Below are 19,435 nucleotides of genomic sequence, written 5' to 3'. Positions count from 1 at the left end.
GATTAAACATTTTTTAACTAGTGTGGCCTACAAAACGAACGTCTCTTATGAAAAATATAAAATCAGCTGTAGGTCAGCTATATCGGGGGAAAATAACCTAATGGCGGTTTGCAAAACAATATCTCTGTACTACAAATTCATTTGATGCTTTGCAGTCTGGTAACGGCCGATGAAAGAAACAGAAGGGAGAGAAAAGAATTAATGTAAAAATTATGTGTACATTAAAAGAAACGTTACAATGCATTGTGTTTAATGGCTCTGTATAAAAATGAAATATACAACTCTAATTCAGCTTTCGCTCTCTCTAATTTAATTTGTTCTAATTGTAATTTTAATTTTTTTATTTTTCTCGAATGTCTCTACTTTCCGGTCCTCAATTATCCCTTCTATAAGATTAGCTACGAATTCGTTTTTTTTCCCTCAGTATTTTTTATAATATTAATCAGATCTGTAATCGTCATTCTAGCTGTTACCACTTCTCCTAACTCTATAGCCGCAAGCTGCAGATAAACTTTTCTCGAGTTTTTAAACACTTTGAAAACAAAACTCAATTCAACTAACTCTTAATTCAATAAAAAATAATTAAATAAAAAAATAAGAAAGATTTCAGATTTTAAATTACATCCAAAGGGCGTTTTTTTAACATTTTGTCTGTTACCTTTATATATTAAATATCATGTTCTTCGCACTTAAACCATAAAATTCAGTTCAAGAGCAATATCACAGAATAGTCTTAAGTTGAGCATATTTTTTTTAGAATTTCCGATACAGAGTCTCGCGCGCTGAAGATGATTTTTTTTCTGTACAACGTTGCCCATTGCTCGCTTTGAAATCCTTGAGTTTGTTAATCAAAAATTCGTTAACGTTTTACAAAATAGACACTTGTTTACAATAGACACTTGTTACAAGAATTTTAGTGGACTGTATTTTAAAAAACAATTTTATTTCCTTTCATTTAGAAAACACTTACGGAACTTTTTTATTCTATTTTCTCAAACTGCTAGATTTCAAAATCTAAGAATAAAAAGTCGTCGTCTGCGATTTCCATGGCAACATAAATCGTTTCCTTTTTCTTCATCGCGCTGCCACAATACAACTTATAATTAGGTACGGTACATTTCTTATAACGTACTTATAATTAGGTAAATATTTCTAATCTTGTATCTTATCGAAAATGATTTTACATGTGACCGCATGAACATAAAAGTTACGAATACATGATGCTGACTATTACGGAAATCAAATTTCAAGAAAATTCCGTAATACATAAAACTAATAATAAATATTTCAATAGTAATACTAAATACTGCTTGTAATTAAAACTAGTGATGATATTTTAATACTAAAAGATAATTAATAATAACTTTCAAATCTGAAAGAGGAATATGCACAACAAAATTTTAAGAATGAAAAGAATTTGGAAGATTAAAATTGTTTTTTCGATAAAATGCACCTATATATGAATTCATCCAAATATCTTATAAAATTTAATTTTCTGCTAAAATAGGAAAATGCCTTTAGGATAGACACAAAGAAACAGAAATTCTAAGCTCTGTATTTTTTCGGTCACAGATGCAGTTTCAGAATACGTTACCAGGTTTGAAATCAACACTGAAGAACTTTTTTTTCCAGTTTCCAACAACATAAAATTAAAGAAACTTCTTTTATTTGCTGTTCGTATTTTGTATTGATTCATTAAAATATAATAATATTTTTAGGAAATTTATGGAACTGGTGAACTTTGCTCCAGGCTTCAAAGAACTTCTTAACAGTTCTCAAGAAAAGTCTTTGTTTGCGCCAACTAACGAAGCTATTCGTCAGCTTCCACCTGAAGCTATAGGCACCATCAAGACAAACATCACTGCCATTACAAACGTAAGCTATCTTCAAATATTTTTGAATTTTTAAACGCCAACTTAAATTTTGTTGCAAAATTTCAATGACAGTTAGCTGCAGAACTGTTTTTACATTATACTATTACATTTCTTTACTTAAAATCTTCTTAGTCTAAGGTCATCTAAGATCTTTTTAATGGCAGACAATTTGAATTAAAAAGAATGGATTCCGAATTATAAAAGCATTCAATTATGTGTTCATCAAATGTGTAAAATTTTAATATACATCCGAAAGGTACTATATATATTTCTGTATACGTAATGAAGTATAATTAATATATATATAATAAATTATGCATACAAAAATGTGCGATTCATTCATTTTATTTAATTTAGTAATTCTCGGTATCATGAATCCTTATTTGGTACTTGTTTCAATAAAAAGGTACTTGTTCAATAAAAGAGCATTAGAAACGCTCTTTTATTGAAACAAGTACCAAATAAGGATTCATAATCTTCAATAAAAGAGTTATTACTGAACTATATAAATACTGTAATTGGTTAGCTTAATGGTTTTTATTCATTGTTCGTAACGGTAATTTGGCCCACCAGCGGCCGAGCGGTAAAGACGCTGAACACTGGTAGTTCGGTCCGAGGTTCGAATCCCGCGAACGGGCAGGCTGCATGGGTGTTTTCGTGGTTTTCCCCATGTGTAACGTGTATACGAGCCTGTTTACCTTAGAAAGTCCTCCACGAAGGCATCCCTCCCCTTAGGCAGATAGCCCTCGAGGCTTTGCCGTAATTAAATAACCTAACCTAACGTAACGGTAATTTATGTTATTGTTTTAACTTAAAATATGCGTTAATGAGTGTTATACATTTGGACATATGTAGAACTTCTCTCTTTTCAAAAGAAGTATAAATTTTTCTAATTATTAGTTTCGGAACGTATTATAAAATATAATTGTGAAAAGAAATCGTGTTCTTTACAAGGTAAAGACTTAATTCATAATCGTGAACATGCATAATATAATAACGATTAACCTTTAAGAGTTGGAGACAATATACAATGCAGACCAAGACTAATAATCCAACGCCTATCTGGACTAATAAAATGGCTGAAGAAATTCTGCTGGAACTGAGAGAACATGTTCGCAAACGAGTTACACTCAAAAACAAAGTACCATGCCGGAACCATATCCAAACTTTTAAACTGATCTTCGCAAACTGTTTAAAGTGTGTCTAATTTGACTGAGCAAGAAAAGAGGATCGTCATCGCTATGAGGTTGTTATTGATCGTGATAGGAAAAGGCAAAACATCAACACATGTTTCGCTTACAGATGATGATAGATTTTTTTTTTCAATCAGATGATTTAAGTAGCAGTGTATCTATCTCTTGTTGTTAAAGACATCGTTTACTATAAATGTAATTGACCACTCCAAAGGAGGTAAAGTTATAATACATATAAATTCAGTTATTGTTAAGTGTACAGAGTTTGAGGTGTTAGAAAGACGAATCATGACTGCTCATAAATCTATTTCATTATTGAAAATGATATTATGTAGTTGGCAATCATTATACCTATTCTCATGATCACGTGTTAATGATCCACTGTAAAGTAAAAGTAGCTTCCTACTTCTCGATGTAACATGCATAATATAGTCTTTATATGCACATATTTGAGGAATTATTCCTCAACAATTTTTAAAACGGGCTGGACTAGAGCATTAAATCTTCAGATATCTTCCTCCTGAGCTTCTTGCCAATCTGCTTAAAGGCCTGCCATTCATGCAGTTCATGACAATGAGGCAACATATACCACGATAAAATTTTCTGCGAATTTCTGTTGCATACCTTTGCCCATTTTGCTTTTTAAGCCCACATGAGTCAACAGGGTATGTTTAATTCTGCATAATTTTTTATTGTAAACAAAACGATATGCTTCTTTAGGCGTACCTGTTTCTGTGAAGTTTAGCTTTGCTTTATATTAAGTATTTAAATACAATCTATCTCATAAAATGTCTCCTATGAAAGTATAGTTCTGAGCAGTCAAGAAACCCGACTACAACTTGTAAAATAACACTACAGAATTCCAGAAGAAATTGTCAAAGGCGTAGATAGTATAATGATAGCTTAATATTTTAGACTGACAATATCTATGTTCAACTAATGGTCAGGATTTTGTCCTTGCAATACTGCCTATTTAATGCTTTTTTCAGAGTTATTAAAGAAGAAAAGATTTTTAACAATTACTGTCTTTGAGTGACTACTATATCACTGCTTTCAAAACAGGATAAGTGACTTTTCTTCGTCAAAGGTTTTTCATTTTAAACAAAGACATTTATCTCAACGTGCAACTCTTATCTTTTAGCTTACTCTTCCAACGTCCTTCTATCCTTCATACTCTTCCAACGTCCAACTTCAGCAAGAAAATTAATCTAAGCTACTTTAAGTAGTATTTTTGCCATTTATAAAACTTGCTTGTTTAATAACAGTGTACAAAATAATTCAATAATATATGCTTTTTAGTATTTTTTATTATAATATTTGTATTTTATGTTTTTTCTTTGCTTTCTCCAGACCAAGATGTTATGTTTTTATTTCTGAATTGTAACTCCTTTTATTATGAGCTATTTACTACATCTGTAAGTCTTGTGGAACTACATCTGTAAGCCTACTTCATGGAATACGAGGAGTTTTGTATTTGCTTTCTTAAATTAAAAAGGAAAGAAAAATCCCAGAAAATCAAGTAAAGTAATATGTGTCTTTATCATTTGTTCAACTCCTGCAGGCCATTATAAGCATAGTTTCAAAACCATAAACAAGCTTAACAAAGATTTGAGTAAAAAAATAACATACAAAATAAAGATTATCGCACAAGTTGAAGCAGCAAGAAAATTCATCATCATATATCAATGTAATATATCATCATATATCAATGTAATATTCGTGAATTTGCATCACTACTTTCGAAAGTTCTATATTTAAACCTTCGAAACTTGCCTTGCAAATTTATGAATGCTACAATAACTAATCTCATAAGACTTTAAAATGCTTAAAAATTAAAAAATATATATTTCGATTAACCGAGTCGTCCAAAAACCAAAACATAGAAATGCAAACAAGCTTAATGGAAGTTTTTCATGATAGACTTCCAGGGGTCTTATACACCTTAAAGCAATTACTTCAAACGTTTTACAGCTGATTACATAATATACAATGGTGGCCAAAATTGTGGACACTTTTGGAAATCTTTGTTTTTGAACTTTGTATGCTTATAGGACATGTTACGTTTCGCAAAATGCAAATTTGTATATATCATTTTAAAGAGAATTTATTACTGAATTCAATACAAAACACAAAATTCAATTATTTGCAACACAAAAACGTTATATGTGCTTTAATATAAGTAAAAAACACAGTTATGAAGTGGTTTGTAATGTCTAGCTTTCCTGGCCAATCATTGTTCTTGTTCTGAGAACCAATCAAATGTTAGTAACTGCCAGTAGAAGCTGACATCATGTTTACACTTGAAACAATTCATTATTTTGCTTTGTTCTGTAGAAGAAGGACCTGTTTCTGATACACTGCAATTATAAGTAGGAATTTTTGTAAAAATTTTTAATATTTAATCAAGAAGCAATGACATCAAATAAAAGAGTAGATGGGACACCTAGAAAGAGATGTAATATTATTGTGTTACGAGAAAGTGGTCTTTCCTATACTGAAATTGCAAGACAGGTGGGTGGTTCAGTGACTACATCTGGAGTCCGAAAGTTTTGTTTACGATATCAGGAGAAATATTCAATAAAAAACAACGAAGGAAAAGTCCGAAAAAGGTGCACTACATTTATTGATGACAGAAGAATAAAAAGACTATGTCTCCAATATAGAAAAATGTCATCAGCGGCCATCAGAAGTGATCTGAATGATGCTGTTGTTTCTGTCAGTTCAAGAACAATCAGAAGATTAACAGATGTTGGACTGGGTAGAAATCCACGAAAAAAGCCTTATCTTAATTTTCAGCAACGAAGAAAAAGACTATAGTGGGCAAAGGAACACATTAATTGGACAGATGATCAGTGTTCACAAGTTATATGGAGTGATGAAACGAAGATATCGTTATTCATCAGTGATGGGCGAAAATATGTAGGACGTAGAATAGGAGAAGAGCTACATCCTGACTGCATTCTAGCAACTGTGAAGAACCCAGTTAGTGTTATGATTTGGTCATGCATGTCAGCAGATGGTATTGGTCGCCTTCATGTCATCGATGGGGCACTGAATGCCAGAAAATATTGACACTATTCTAGAAGCAAAACTTCTACCTTCCATCAGAGATCTCTTTCCCAACAATGCTTCGTTTATTTTTCAGCAGGATTCTGCTCCTTGCCACACGGCCAAAATATCGAAAGTGTGGTTTCGTACAAAGAGCATTAAATTGTTGTTATGGCCAGGAAACAGTCCTGACCTCAATCCTATCGAAAATTTGTGACACCGTTTGAAAACTCTTGTCCGAATGAGGCGCCCATCAAATAAACGGGAACTAATTGAGGCTATAATTGTTTCCTGGCATCATGTAATAACGAAAGAAGAGCTTAAAACTCTTGTCAGCTCAATGAAATGTCGATGTGAAGCTGTAATCAAAAATAAAGGGTACCCTACTAAGTATTGATAACTCACTGCAATCATCACTATCTAATGTATATCGATAACTATTATCGTTTAACTCTTTATGTATTGTAAATAATTGAATTTTGTGTTTTGTATTGAATTCAGTAATAAATTCTCTTTAAAATGATATATACAAGTTTTGCATTTTGTGAAACGTAACGTTTTCTACAAGCATACGAAGTTCAAAAACATAAAAATTTCCAAAAGTGTCCACAATTTTGGCCACCACTGTAGCTGCTTTTTGAACTAGTAACCAGAAATTTTGTGTTGACCCAAATATTTTTATAATTTAATCTGCTTTGTGACAAAATTTGTAATGCGCTAACGTCATGTTTCCATCTTGCGCGCATGATATTTTGAAAATGCCTAATGGTATGTACTTGAAATTTGATGGAATTCTTTATATGGACACTAATTTCTAACTGAATTAAAAATCTAATGGATATTTTAATATTAAAAAAATTATGCACGAAAACATTACAGATTTTTTTTACTAAAATATATCTTAAAATTCTTAGAATTTTTGATTCACAGTAGTTTCCAAATGTTATAAAAGCTATATATTAAATATGGAATTAAATTATGCAACAGAATGTTTTAAACTGTGCGCGCAAGTTTGAAACATGACATGGACGCATAAAAATTTTTGTCACAAAGCTGATTAAATTATAAAAATATTTGTGGCAACACAAACTTTCTAATTACTAGTTCAGAAATCAGCTATATTATATAGTTTGATGTAAAAAGTTGGAAGTAATTGCTTTTAAAATAAATAAGTTATTCGAATTCTAGCAACACTAACATATTCGAAGATCTTGGGGGGGGTTAAGGTGTATGAATCCCCATTATCTAAACCATCATGGCGGTACTGTCTAGATACGGTCTTTAGACAGCTAAATTAGGTATTCTTGTCAAAATTCTAACATTAGTTTTAATTTAGATTAGACTTTCTAAGAATTATCTATCTGTTTTATTAACAAAATTGACCTACTCCAGCTTCTAAGTCTCAAAAAACGCCCGTTTGAGCGAGTTTAGTATTTGACAACGTTTTTCGTTTTCTGCCTTTTTTCTTTTTGAGGTTATTTATAATTTGCAATGTATTTCCTAAATTCATTTTCTCAAAATTTGCTCACAGTTTACTGGATATTGTCTAATTTCTTCAAATTTATTTAGCTTGTTCGAATTTATTTACTTACTCCTCACAATTTTTTCACCTTCTTCGAAAATCAAATCAGTACAGAACGTAGGCATTTGAAAGAACCAAACTTAGAATTTGTTTTATTACCTAGTTCGTATTTTGTAAAACTTTAACGAATCTTTGATTAACAAACTCAACGATTTCAAAGCGAGTAGCGTTAAACGGGGAAAAAAAATTCTGAAGCACCCGAGACTGTGCATCGGGAATTCTAAAGATATGCTTCATTTAATTATTTTGGTGATATTGCTGTTGAACTGAATTTTGTGATTTAAATGTGAAGAACGTGATACTTAGCACAAAACATTAAAAAAACTCCTTTGGACGCAATATAAAATATAAAAGCTTTCAGAATTTTAAATTTTTTTTTAATTTTTAAATTTTTAGATCAAATTTAATTTGGTATTCATATGCGGGATTGTTCCTGTTTTACACATTTTTTAACGTTTCCGGTTCTGTATAATTTTGATACTACAATTTTATTTTTTCAGTTTATTCCGGCCTGCATAGTTTTAAAATTTTCATGTATTTTTTCATGCATTGAATTGCTTGTATTTACATGTTTTGTTTTCTCGACTATGGGCACTCAAAATAAATATTTTTTACTTTTTACCTTTTTTAAGATTGTTTGTCGTTTTAATACTGTAGTTTTGTAATTTTTGCACTACTTACAATGACCTGTAGGGGTTGAATTCATGATACAGATTACTCAGATTACTTTAAGTATTAGATTTTTAATTTCACATGATGATACAGATTACTCATATTATTTTAAGTATTAAACTTTTAATTTGTGCCTTTGCTGGTTCAGAAACAGGCTGATTTATTTACCTCTTTCGTTGCACCAACACTCTGATAACGATATAGCAAAAGATGTTAATTTCTTCTTTCATTTTTGGTTTTGGTATTTTTGCCCCTTTCATGCAGTTTGCCACTGTGGTTCTGGTATTTATTTTTTGCACATGATTGATTTCAAATTGAATGTAGGATAGATTTTAAACGTAGTCTATATTAATTCAAAAGGGCTTTGTTCCAGAAGGACCATTGTTTTCGTTTTGGCATTTTGAGTCGCATCACTTTAAACGGCGTATCAGTTTTCAAATTGTTGCCACAAAATACATTATAAAATTGGTGCCAAAATTAAATAATTGCCTTGTATTATATTTAAATAAGTTAAATAATGAAGAATCTGCATAAATGTACGTATGCTTCTCGCATTGTGATAAAACAACGGTACCCAGAGTCAACCAGTTTTGAATGATGTAATCCTGCTCCGAATATGAGCATCTGAAAGCCCAAATTTGGAATTTGTTTTATTATCGATTTCATATTTCGTAAACCTTTAACGAATTTTTGAATAAAAACTCAACGATTTAAAAGCGAGCCATGGCAGCAATCTACGAGGAGAAAAAACCTTTTTATCTCTATCGCGCGGAACTGTGTATCGGAAATTCTAAAGATATGCTCATTTTAAAATTATTTTGCGACTTTACTGTTGAACTGGATTTTGTGGCAACGTGCAAATAACATGATATTTAATAAATAAAATTAACACACAAAACATTAAAATATAACTCCCCTTTGGACGTTATTTAAAATCTGAAACCTTTCATATTTTTTAAATTTATTTTTGCATTATTATCACCACTTGTTTCTGCTGTCAGTCCGCAAGTAGATGAGGTTTTGAGCTCTTTTTTTATATTGAACGTAAAAGATTTGTGAACATTAATAATCCTATGTATATATGTTAATTAAAACTGATAAAGCTCATTTTTAGAAAAATTCATTTTAATGTGCTAATATATTTAAAGCCTTTTTAATGTATTTTAGTTACTGAAGCTTCATCTGGTGATGAAAAGTATCTCCACGGATGACGTGCTGTATGGACGGTACAGAGAATACGTATCGGCTGACAATAGAAACAGTCTGTATTTTCGAGTTTTGGGAGACGAGAAGAACAAAAGTGAGTTCATTGCAATTTGTTATCCGTTTACAAATAATATTAAAGAATCTGATGTGTACACTTTATGACTTCCTTGTACGGAAATTCGTGGGAAGTCATTTCGACCATTATCATCTTCTACTGACTTTAATTCAGCGAAAATATTAATTAAAAACTCTGAAAACGGTAATTTTCCCACTCATTTTTTAGAGTAGCAACAGTCTCGAGCGCTGGAGATAAAAATCTACTTTAGTTCGAAAAGTGTTGCCACTGCTCGCTTTCAAATCGTAGACTTTGTGAATTAAAAATTTGTAAGTTTTACAAAACATGAAATAAAAATAGCATTGCCAACCTTTAAACATATTATTATTGTTATTATATAAGGTACATATTCTGACGTTGAGAAAAGCCCGCGACTGCATGCGACGTCATTGAACGTCGGAAAATTTTTCATTAATGTCAGCATTTTAAATAAATAGCTGCTGTTGGCAAATTTTGTTTGAGGTTAATATAACGATATATTAATCACAAGTTAATTCTTTTATTGATATAGTGAAAATGTGGTTATATTACATTAAATTTAAGTTAGGACATCATACATATTAACCTGAAGTGTCAAAAATTTCGTTTCCTGGTTTTGCAATAAAAACATTATTTACGAATTGGTTGTTGCTTAATAAGAATGAACTGATTTCATTTCATACTGAATTTTTTTTAAGCATTTGCTTTTCAGGGGTATTCTGCCTCAGCTGCAGCCCGGTAGTTACATATAATGATAGAGACGCTAAACACAATAAAGCAGTGCAGAGATTTTAAATACATACAATAATGCAATTACACATTTTCATTAATACTGCGGTTAAACTGCGCTACCATCCCAATTATAATGATGCGGTACACTAGAAAATACTTATACATTGCCAAAATATATACATGCTGCAATACTTTCTTGTATATATAATTATACCCTAACACATATAATTCTGTTACAGCCGAAAACATCGCGGCAAAAACGTCACGGACGAAAACGTCACGGAGAAAACAACGCAAGGCGAAAACGTCGTGCTGCAAAACATTGTGAGAGAAAACATCGCAGTTCTAAAACATCGTGGTACAAAACATCGTACAAACATACTTTTTTCAGGCTTTAATAACTGTAAATGGAAATTCCCATAATGATTTGCGTGCGCAAGATGGAAAGAAGGATAATTTTTACTTTCACATTTTTTTAACAACTAATAAATTTTCGCTGACAAAGTAAGAAGGAAACTTAAGCATAGAAAATTAAATGCAACTTACAGATTATACTTTTCATGAAAAATTACCAGTAACTAAATGATTTATTAATGGCATTTGTTAGTTAACAAATGTCGGTTTCAAATTCTATTAAGTGTTATAAGTTACATTAATTTTCTATGCTTAAGTTTTCTTCTGTTTTCCTCAGCAAAAATTTATTAGTTAAGAAAAAAATGTGAAAGTAAAAATTATCCTTCTTTACATCTTGCACTTACAAATCATTATGGGAATATCCATTTACAGATATTAAAACCTGAAAAAAGCATGTCTGCGATATTATCGTCATGCGATGATTTGTAGATACTTTTTTTTTACCACGATATTTTCGACGACGATGGTTTTAAACTGCGAAGTTTTTGAACCGCTCTATTTTCAACGACGATGTTTCGTATCACGATGTTTTAAAACTGCGATGTTTTCTCCCAGGATGTTTTGTAGCATCACGTTTTCGCTTTGCGTTGTTTTCTCCGCGACGTTTTCGTCCGCGATGTTTTTGCCGCTATGATATCGGCGGACACATATAATTCTTAATACAGTAATACTTTTACAACACATATTAGTTATAATACTGTAACTCATTCACAGTCATACAATCTCAGGATACAGAATAGTGAAACAAAAATACATCAGAATGTACGATAGTTACATACGGTAATGAGGTTAATTGTTTGCTACAGCGCTAGATATTGACCTGATACTGCGCTATACCTGACTTCATAGACCATAGACTAGCATAGGAGTGTCGCTGCTACAAGACCTTATCTGTGTTTATGAAATACATATGTAGACATACAGGTACTAAATCTGGCTGTCTCATTACGAGGTAAGATACCTTATATAAAAGGTTAATGTGTCGCGAAACTAGGAAAATGTGAAATGAAAGAGATTTTCTTAGCTCGTAGAATTTAGCAGTTTGCTCACTCTTTTGCACGATGTTGCATTAGCCGTTTGAGTTTTTTCTTGGCCATTCTGTTGTTTGTAAAACCTAAAGCCCTTGCATTCCAGTCTGTTGCACTAGGTGAAATCCTTCCGCTGCGAAACACGTAGCAGTCGGGCTGTCCAATAACTCACATTTACAGCTCTCAGTGTCTGTCCGGTAGAAAGCGTTTCAAATAACTTGGAAATGGCCCGTGAAAAAGTGCTGTTTTATCCTCAGGTGCGTACTGAACCTTGGAAAGAAGCTGAAGGTTCTCCTTTTCCTGTTGAAGAATAGTCCCACCTCTTTTGCCAAAATGTCCATCATTCTTATTTTCGATATTCGTTTCAGATACGAAACTGAGACCTATTCTCCACATCTAACAAATAAGGATTCTTGGCATCGGATTTATTATCTGCCTCCTTTATCTTATCTGCCTTTATCTCTTGTGGAAATTGTTTTGATTAATTGGTAGATGGCGCTAGCGCTGCGTGTTAAACGCGACGCGCCTTTTGAATTTCCATAGACGCTCCATCGGTAGCTCGGTAGATAGATGTTTAGATGCTTCGCACACTTTAGAAACACTTCGGTTCCTATGGAAAAGATTTCGATATATAGATCTCGATTAATCTGCTCTACTAAACTACCACAACACTGTAATTCATGATCTATAAATATTGTAAATATTAAAAGTTACATTTTTAAAAGTGACTGATGTCGATTTATAGTAACCTTTGAAATTGTTGAAACATCTCTGTTGGCAGCATATTTATTATCTGCCTCCTCATTTCCAAGAATTCCAACATGCCCAGAAACCCAACAAAAGATGGGTCTGTGTGGGAAAGATTATAAAGTATTTCTCTCGCCTTCTTAGCGTGCCTTCTTAGCGTGCCTTCGTGGTGTAGTGGTCTGCACGCTGGGCGCGTATGCCAGAGGTGCCCGTGGTTCGATTTCCTGCGAAGGCGTTGCTAATTTGTCATCTTCCCTGCTTCCAAAATGTACCTAATGTCTCTACAGGATATTCTCAGAAGTATGCTTCTAACGTCATTCACCAATACTGCTCTGCTGATCAACTCCTTGAATACTTGAGGCAGAGTAACTGAATATTTTGGTTTTGGGTGTTAAATTGTTGAGGAAGTAAACTGCTGCTGCTTTGATAGCTGCTACCTCTGTCGTGTTGTTGTCATGGAGTCGTCTAGACCACACATGGCTGACAGTTTGTTATTCGTTACAAAAAATCCGCATTTAGAGCCTTTCTCCGTCTTAATCAGGAGTGTTATACTCTAGGTTGATTGCTTCATTATGATCAGAAGCAGCTGCGTATACAAGAGTAACCGGTCCATAACGTAATAATTCATAACCCACGAAGTGCAGTCTTATAATTCTTGCAATCCGTGTCAGAGCTGCCTTCCTTTCGACCACCAGATCCAGGGCAGAAAGTCCTGACAAAACTTTTAAGGAGTCAGGAAAGGTGGTACAATAGACTTTGAAGACCAACAGGAGTTATGTCCTTTGGATCAAAGGTAGCAGCTTCCTCGTATGGCTGGTTAAGTCTAGATCCTCAGACAGAGGCTCCATATAAGATTACTCTCTGTGTTATGATTCGGTAGCAGGTTTTCATCATCTGCAGAGAAATATCCCTGTAAATGCCTGTGGTTCCTTTTAGCGTATTGATTAAAGAAACCACCCTCTGTTTGATATTCTTCATATATGGTGCCAGTTGGACATATGAAAAACCATGAAAACGGTCAAGAATTTTCCCACTTCTTCTGTAATCGAACCCTGGTAGAACCCCCAGTGTTCAGCAGTTTTACCGCTCGACCACTGGCGGACCTTTTAATGATAAATATTTTGTATAATTATACATATGAATGATACTTACTTGCATTCTTAAAATGTATTCTTGCATTAGTGCAAAACAAACAGTGACTTTTTTTTTTTTCCATAGCTCTGACAGTGGATGGAGTGGGCGTCAAAGCCGCAGCTGTGCAAGCAGATATCGGAGCCATCGATGGTATGGTGCACATAATCGACAGACTTTTAGGAATGCCCTTTCAAACAGTCTTCTTAAAACTGCAGTCGGATCCAGATCTCAGGTAAATGTTTCCTCTTGAAGTGAATGCCAACATGCAATTAAGATTTAGCTATCTTCGTGGCATCAAAAGCTAAAGTTTGCTTGAATATGCGAATTTTGCATGACTAATCATATAATTATTCTTTAAGATTTTCGATTGAAGTAGCTGCCGGTTAATGGGATCGCGGTTAATTTTTATCATTCGGATATTGGTATCGATTTGCTGAAATTCCGCCCGTTTGTATACGGAAAATACATCGCTTACTGTAATCAATATTTCGTTTCATGTTTATAAAATTTTTCAGAATGGATTTTTTAAAATGAAGTAAAATCACCCAATACGTTCGACAGAAATTGCCAGAGCCAGAAGTATATTGCTAAATAAACTATCAAGTCGCCAAGCAGTTTCGTTTTGATTTACATGTGCTAAGAAGCTCGTTTTCTAAGATTTAGGAAGAGCTATTGGATTATTCGGAATAAGGAAAAATCTGAAAACGATCTTTCTTTTAATTTCTTTGTACGAAGTGAAGAAAGTGTTGTAATTATGAAAAACTCCGAGTACCATATTTCAACAAAACTATCCATTTTGACCAACACGCAAAAACATCGTTAAATTGCTATCGAATGCAATTTAACGATGTTTTTGCGTGACTTCTGTACGTAAAGACAGAATAATTTCCTCAAACGAATAACAAAACTGATTTAAAATTGATTCAGAACAGATTTTTTTTCGTAGCGTCTACGTAGGTACGCATATATTTATCTCGCATAACTGAAAAACAAGTTGCCTCAGAAAGTTCAAATTTTACATATAGGACTGCTATAACATGTAATTATGCACCTCCCTTTTTGGTCGCACCAAAAGTATGTAAATGTATATGTAATATTTTAAGTGCGTAGTTTGACAGATGGATGCATACATCAACTTCTAGACGTGGCCGTTTCGAAACATAATTTTATTGCAGGATAATTCACATCAGATGATTTTGGTAGACAATGTTCAGTCATAGTTCGATACGATCATTTTTATAACACAGGTAAAAAGATACGACTTCATTTCAGGCAGGAAAGCATAAGCAGTATATAGATGTTAGCATGGGGAAGCTAAGAAAAGGTATGATATAGTAACTTGAGAGCGGTATTTATACTAAGTGGGTGCATAAGTATAGTGGCATTTTTTTGTTTTAAAAATGATTAAATTATGTTGTTCGTATCTTCTGGTTAGGGTTTTTATTCCTTCAGTTAATCTGCATACCATAGTTGTAGAATTATCAACAATTAAAAAGTTGTTTAAGTGCAGCTAAGCCTAATTCTTTTTACCATAGCAGCCATACTTGTTTACATTTGAAACTTAGCAGAACAGCAAATTAAATCTTTCTGCATCTACAGTGTGTTTTGGCCGAGCGGGACCAAAAGGAAAGTTTTAGTTTTGTGCACCGAAAAATCTGCCTGCTGGCCGAATTGCTTGATTTTTCGTAGAAACTAATTTTAATTGTAAAAAATCTTTTTTTTAATTGTTTGAACAGTACTTAGATGTTTTAACGTTTTTCTATATTTTTCAAGTTCTAATGAAAATATTTTGTGCTTTTATGTATTTCTGCCTCGCCCCGAAGTGAGAACTGAATTAAGTGAATGAGAAATATATTTCTAATAAAATTCGAAAAAATAAGTGTGTTGTATTAGCAAAAAATATTGTCACCAGTATGTCGCGCATAGAGAAACGCATGCGCATTAGGTGAGCGGATCTAAATCGTTTGTGAAAACTGTTTCTGTTTTTATTTGTTTAATTTCTTTTACACATCGTTTTAAATTTATTATATTATTACAATAGAACATGTAGAAACGATTAGATAATTCTTCAGACGATATAATTTTTGTTCATTCTGAGTTATACAATGAATGAGATGTAACGCTGTTAAGTGAATCTAGCGCCAGACTGTCACTATGGTAAATAAATAAAGTTATTTAAAGAGTGCATTTACTCTGTTGTGGTGTATGCGCTATAGGCGAAGTAAATTTAATTCAATTCGATACGTTTAAACGAAATGCAGGAAAAAATGCGCATATTCCGTACTAGGAAGTCTTGTGGTGTACACATCAACTTTTTTTCTGTCTAAGTATATGAAAAAAAAAAGAATTCAAGTTGCAGCATCAATAGCAGAAGAAGATATCTGCCACCTTTTCCTGAAACAAACATTATGGGATAAAGTTTCTGAAGAAGAAAATGATGAATTTAGTGACTGTCCTACAAATGCAAAGATTATTAATACGATTAAAATATTAGAGAATAAAGTTGTAGGATTCCTTGCCCTTTGTCTAAGACAGCGTTTCTTAAACTGTGGTTCGCGACCTGCAGTAAGGGGTCGCCGAAAGGTTTAGCAGTTTTGATATTTCTTTAACTTGTTATAATAATTTTACAATGATCAAATATTTTTGTACAATGTGTCTGAAAATATATAAAGATAAGACAATACAGACAAAGAAAAAAAAAAGAAAACGTTTCGACGCATTTCTTTTTATAGTATAAACGTGCATTTTACTTGCTTTGCACGTGATGCTGTCATTTCGTCTATTACTTATTTAAAATTTTCACATTGTTCTATGTCTTAAAATTTATGCATATGTTTTACATGTGATTGTATTTAGTTAAATGCCACTGCTGTTTAGAAGGATTTTTTTCTCACCGTTTAATGTTATTAAAATAGCCGTGCACAAGTGTAATCGCATGATGCTGCTCTTACTGCATTTCAGTGTATTTTCTTTCTGTGAGAATATCTGAAACATTAGCACTCATTTTACAAAAGTCGGAAGCTGCTGAAAGGAGAGCATCAGCAAGAAGCTGATCTAATACTTGTGGGAAAAATAGCAAAAGTACAAGGATTATATATTTAAAAACGCTTATTATGTGCTTAGAAATACACGGACAAACTCGGGGAGGAAATCATGCAGTTCAGATTTCTTAATAATTCTGATAATGGGTTTTAGTGGCCAAAATGCTCATTCAGATCAGTGAATGATTGCCTTATTATCAGTGAAAAAGTAAAAGTTAAAGGAAAAAGAAAATCTGAAAGGTTTCAGATTTTAAATTACGTTCAAAGCGGCCTTTTTTTAACATTTTGTGTGTTACTTTTATTCATTAAATATCAAATTCTTTGTATTAAACCATAAAATTCAGTTTAACAGCAATATTGCAAAATAATTTTAACTTCAGCATATCTTTAGAATTTCCGAGACGCACTGGAGATAAAAATGTTTTTTCTGTACAACGTTGCCATTGCTCGCTTTGAAATCGTTGAGTTTGTTAATCAAAAATTCGTTATACTTTTACAAACTATAAAATCGATAATAAAACAAATTCCGAATTTCAAATTTGGGCTTTCGGATGCCCATATTCGCAGTAGGATTACGTCATTCAAAATTTGGATGGCTCTAGGTACCGGTGTTTTATCACAATGCGGAAAACATACATTCAGATTCTTCATTATTTAATTCCTTTCAATATAATACAGGACGATAGTATTTGGCGGCAACGATTTGAAAAGTGGTACAACCTTTTAAAGTTTTCAACGCAAAATTGCAAAACGAAAACAATAGTCCTTCAAGTCCGTTTTGCTTGCGCATTTCTGATAACCTTTATTAATTTTCACTTGAAAATGTTTCTGGCCTAAATTCTGGCTACATGCGCTTCCAGAGTGACGGAAAACGCAGTTTGAAAACCTACAGGCAATTTTCCGACCATCTGATTTTTATCAAACAAATTTTCGGTTTTTCGGTTATGTTAATTGATAACGTCACAGCAACTCGAGGCTTTCTGGTTGTAAAGAGAAATGCCTTCAATGAGATGTTTTTAAAGAAAACTGCATCAAACTTGTTCCCACTAGAAAAACCACGAAAACCAACCATGCAGCCAGAGCGTTCCCCAGGATTTGATCCCAGGTCGAACTATCTGTGTTTAGCGAAATAACCGACTTATTATAGCTACTGAAACTGCTAGCGACATGTATTGATCGAAACGTGAACAAACAGCAATTAAGAAAACAAATGTTTGCAAATCTGACGGTAAAGAGGGATTAGAACCGGAAACTTTAACCAGAACAGAAAGATTTTTGTTAATGTAAAACACCTCCTGGAAATCTGATTAGCCAACGGTAGGTACGTTTTGAATAGCTTTTGCTGCAAATAACAGGAATAGTTGATAATTTGATTATCAAGAATGCGCTAGCAGGCTTCTTTTGAAACAAAATTCTCATGCTTTCTAATGGGAAACTTCTAGATTATCATTGTTTTATCAGGACTACTATTTCGTCTAATTACTTTGGCGAACATGTTGGTGTCCTGATGTAGAACTGTGAGTTTACTTTAAACTATGTTCGTTGAAATTGTAGAAGATACGACACAGATGGGAAGGGTTTAATTACCCTTTATTCTTCACAGTTTACGGCTGTTCTCGCACTTCGGGATACAAAGACCAGTACTTGTGGTCTGAACGTTAAAACATAAGAACTACAAACTAACTAAATTAAGTAAGAACTAAACTCAAATGCTTTACAAAGACTATTAACGCGAAGATTGGCCTCTTAGTATTTACATATGTAGTACGCCGAATGCGGGAAAACTACAGTACGCCTTCAGTATCAAAGGAGGACAGCAACTGACTGAAAAACGCTAGTGAAGTAAGATGGCAAGAAGTCTCTCTCTCTCTCTCTCTCTCTCTCTAACTGGTTCGTGGCTAAAAGGCCATAACTTAAATACTGTTACGAATTTGGTATTTAAAAAGCTAATGTTTGTTCAATTATAAATTAAATGGTTTTATTTCTCGCGCAGTGCAGCGCGTGACGAATATTAAAACCATTTAATTTCTAATTGAACAAACATTAGCTTTTTAAATACCAAATTCGTAACACTTGGTGTCAGAAGTGGGGTTCGTACCCCACTTCTTTTTAATATTCGTCACGCGCTGCACTGCGCGAGAAATAAAACCATTTAATTTATAATTGAACAAACATTAGCTTTTTAAATACCAAATTCGTAACACTGCCCCCTTCCCAAGGACTGCACGTCCCGGGAAGTACAATCCCTGGACAGGAAGCCAAACTTACAACTGAGGCGTAAATGCATTAATAAGCATTACATTACAGTAATAAACAACATGAACAATAAATGCAATAAATAAAACAAATCAAATGCTATCAAATACAAGTCAAATACAAATCAAATACTAAATGCAAATCAGATACTAAATACAAATCAAATCAAATACACATTTAAAAATAAAAAGGACCATGGTCTTATACTATCTACAATTATTTACATTACGTACTATGGCCATAGTAATGAGGTAACCTGTCGTAATGAACGACTTTAGGTTTAGAGTTCGAAGACTTACGGATCCGAACCACGACGTCATTCAGCCTGTTTAGGACCTTGTACGGACCCTCCCAAGGTGACTGTAATTTCGGACAAACTCCTTTCCGTCGAGTCGGATTCCACAACCACGCTTT

General features: G+C 33.1%; 1 protein-coding gene across 8 annotated transcripts in view; it reads left to right on the top strand.

Annotated features, from left to right (window-relative positions):
* Positions 1-19,435, top strand: part of LOC118200157 (fasciclin-1-like) — a 680,498-nt gene that overhangs the window by 545,383 nt on the left and 115,680 nt on the right. For all 8 annotated transcript variants that reach the window (XM_085807030.1, XM_085807025.1, XM_085807024.1 and 5 more), the window contains 3 exons: positions 1,719-1,875; positions 9,537-9,669; positions 13,809-13,956. In XM_085807030.1, the coding sequence (XP_085663156.1) occupies positions 1,719-1,875; positions 9,537-9,669; positions 13,809-13,956 (438 nt within the window). The remainder of the gene's footprint in view (positions 1-1,718; positions 1,876-9,536; positions 9,670-13,808; positions 13,957-19,435) is intronic.

This window comes from Stegodyphus dumicola, chromosome X1 (genome assembly GCF_044657685.1).
Source record: "Stegodyphus dumicola isolate Sdum_Otavi_A_Nest chromosome X1, ASM4465768v1".
Taxonomy (NCBI): Eukaryota; Metazoa; Arthropoda; class Arachnida; order Araneae; family Eresidae; genus Stegodyphus; species Stegodyphus dumicola.
The sequence above is the reverse complement of the archived record's forward strand: the minus strand, read 5'-3'. Positions and strand labels throughout refer to the sequence as shown.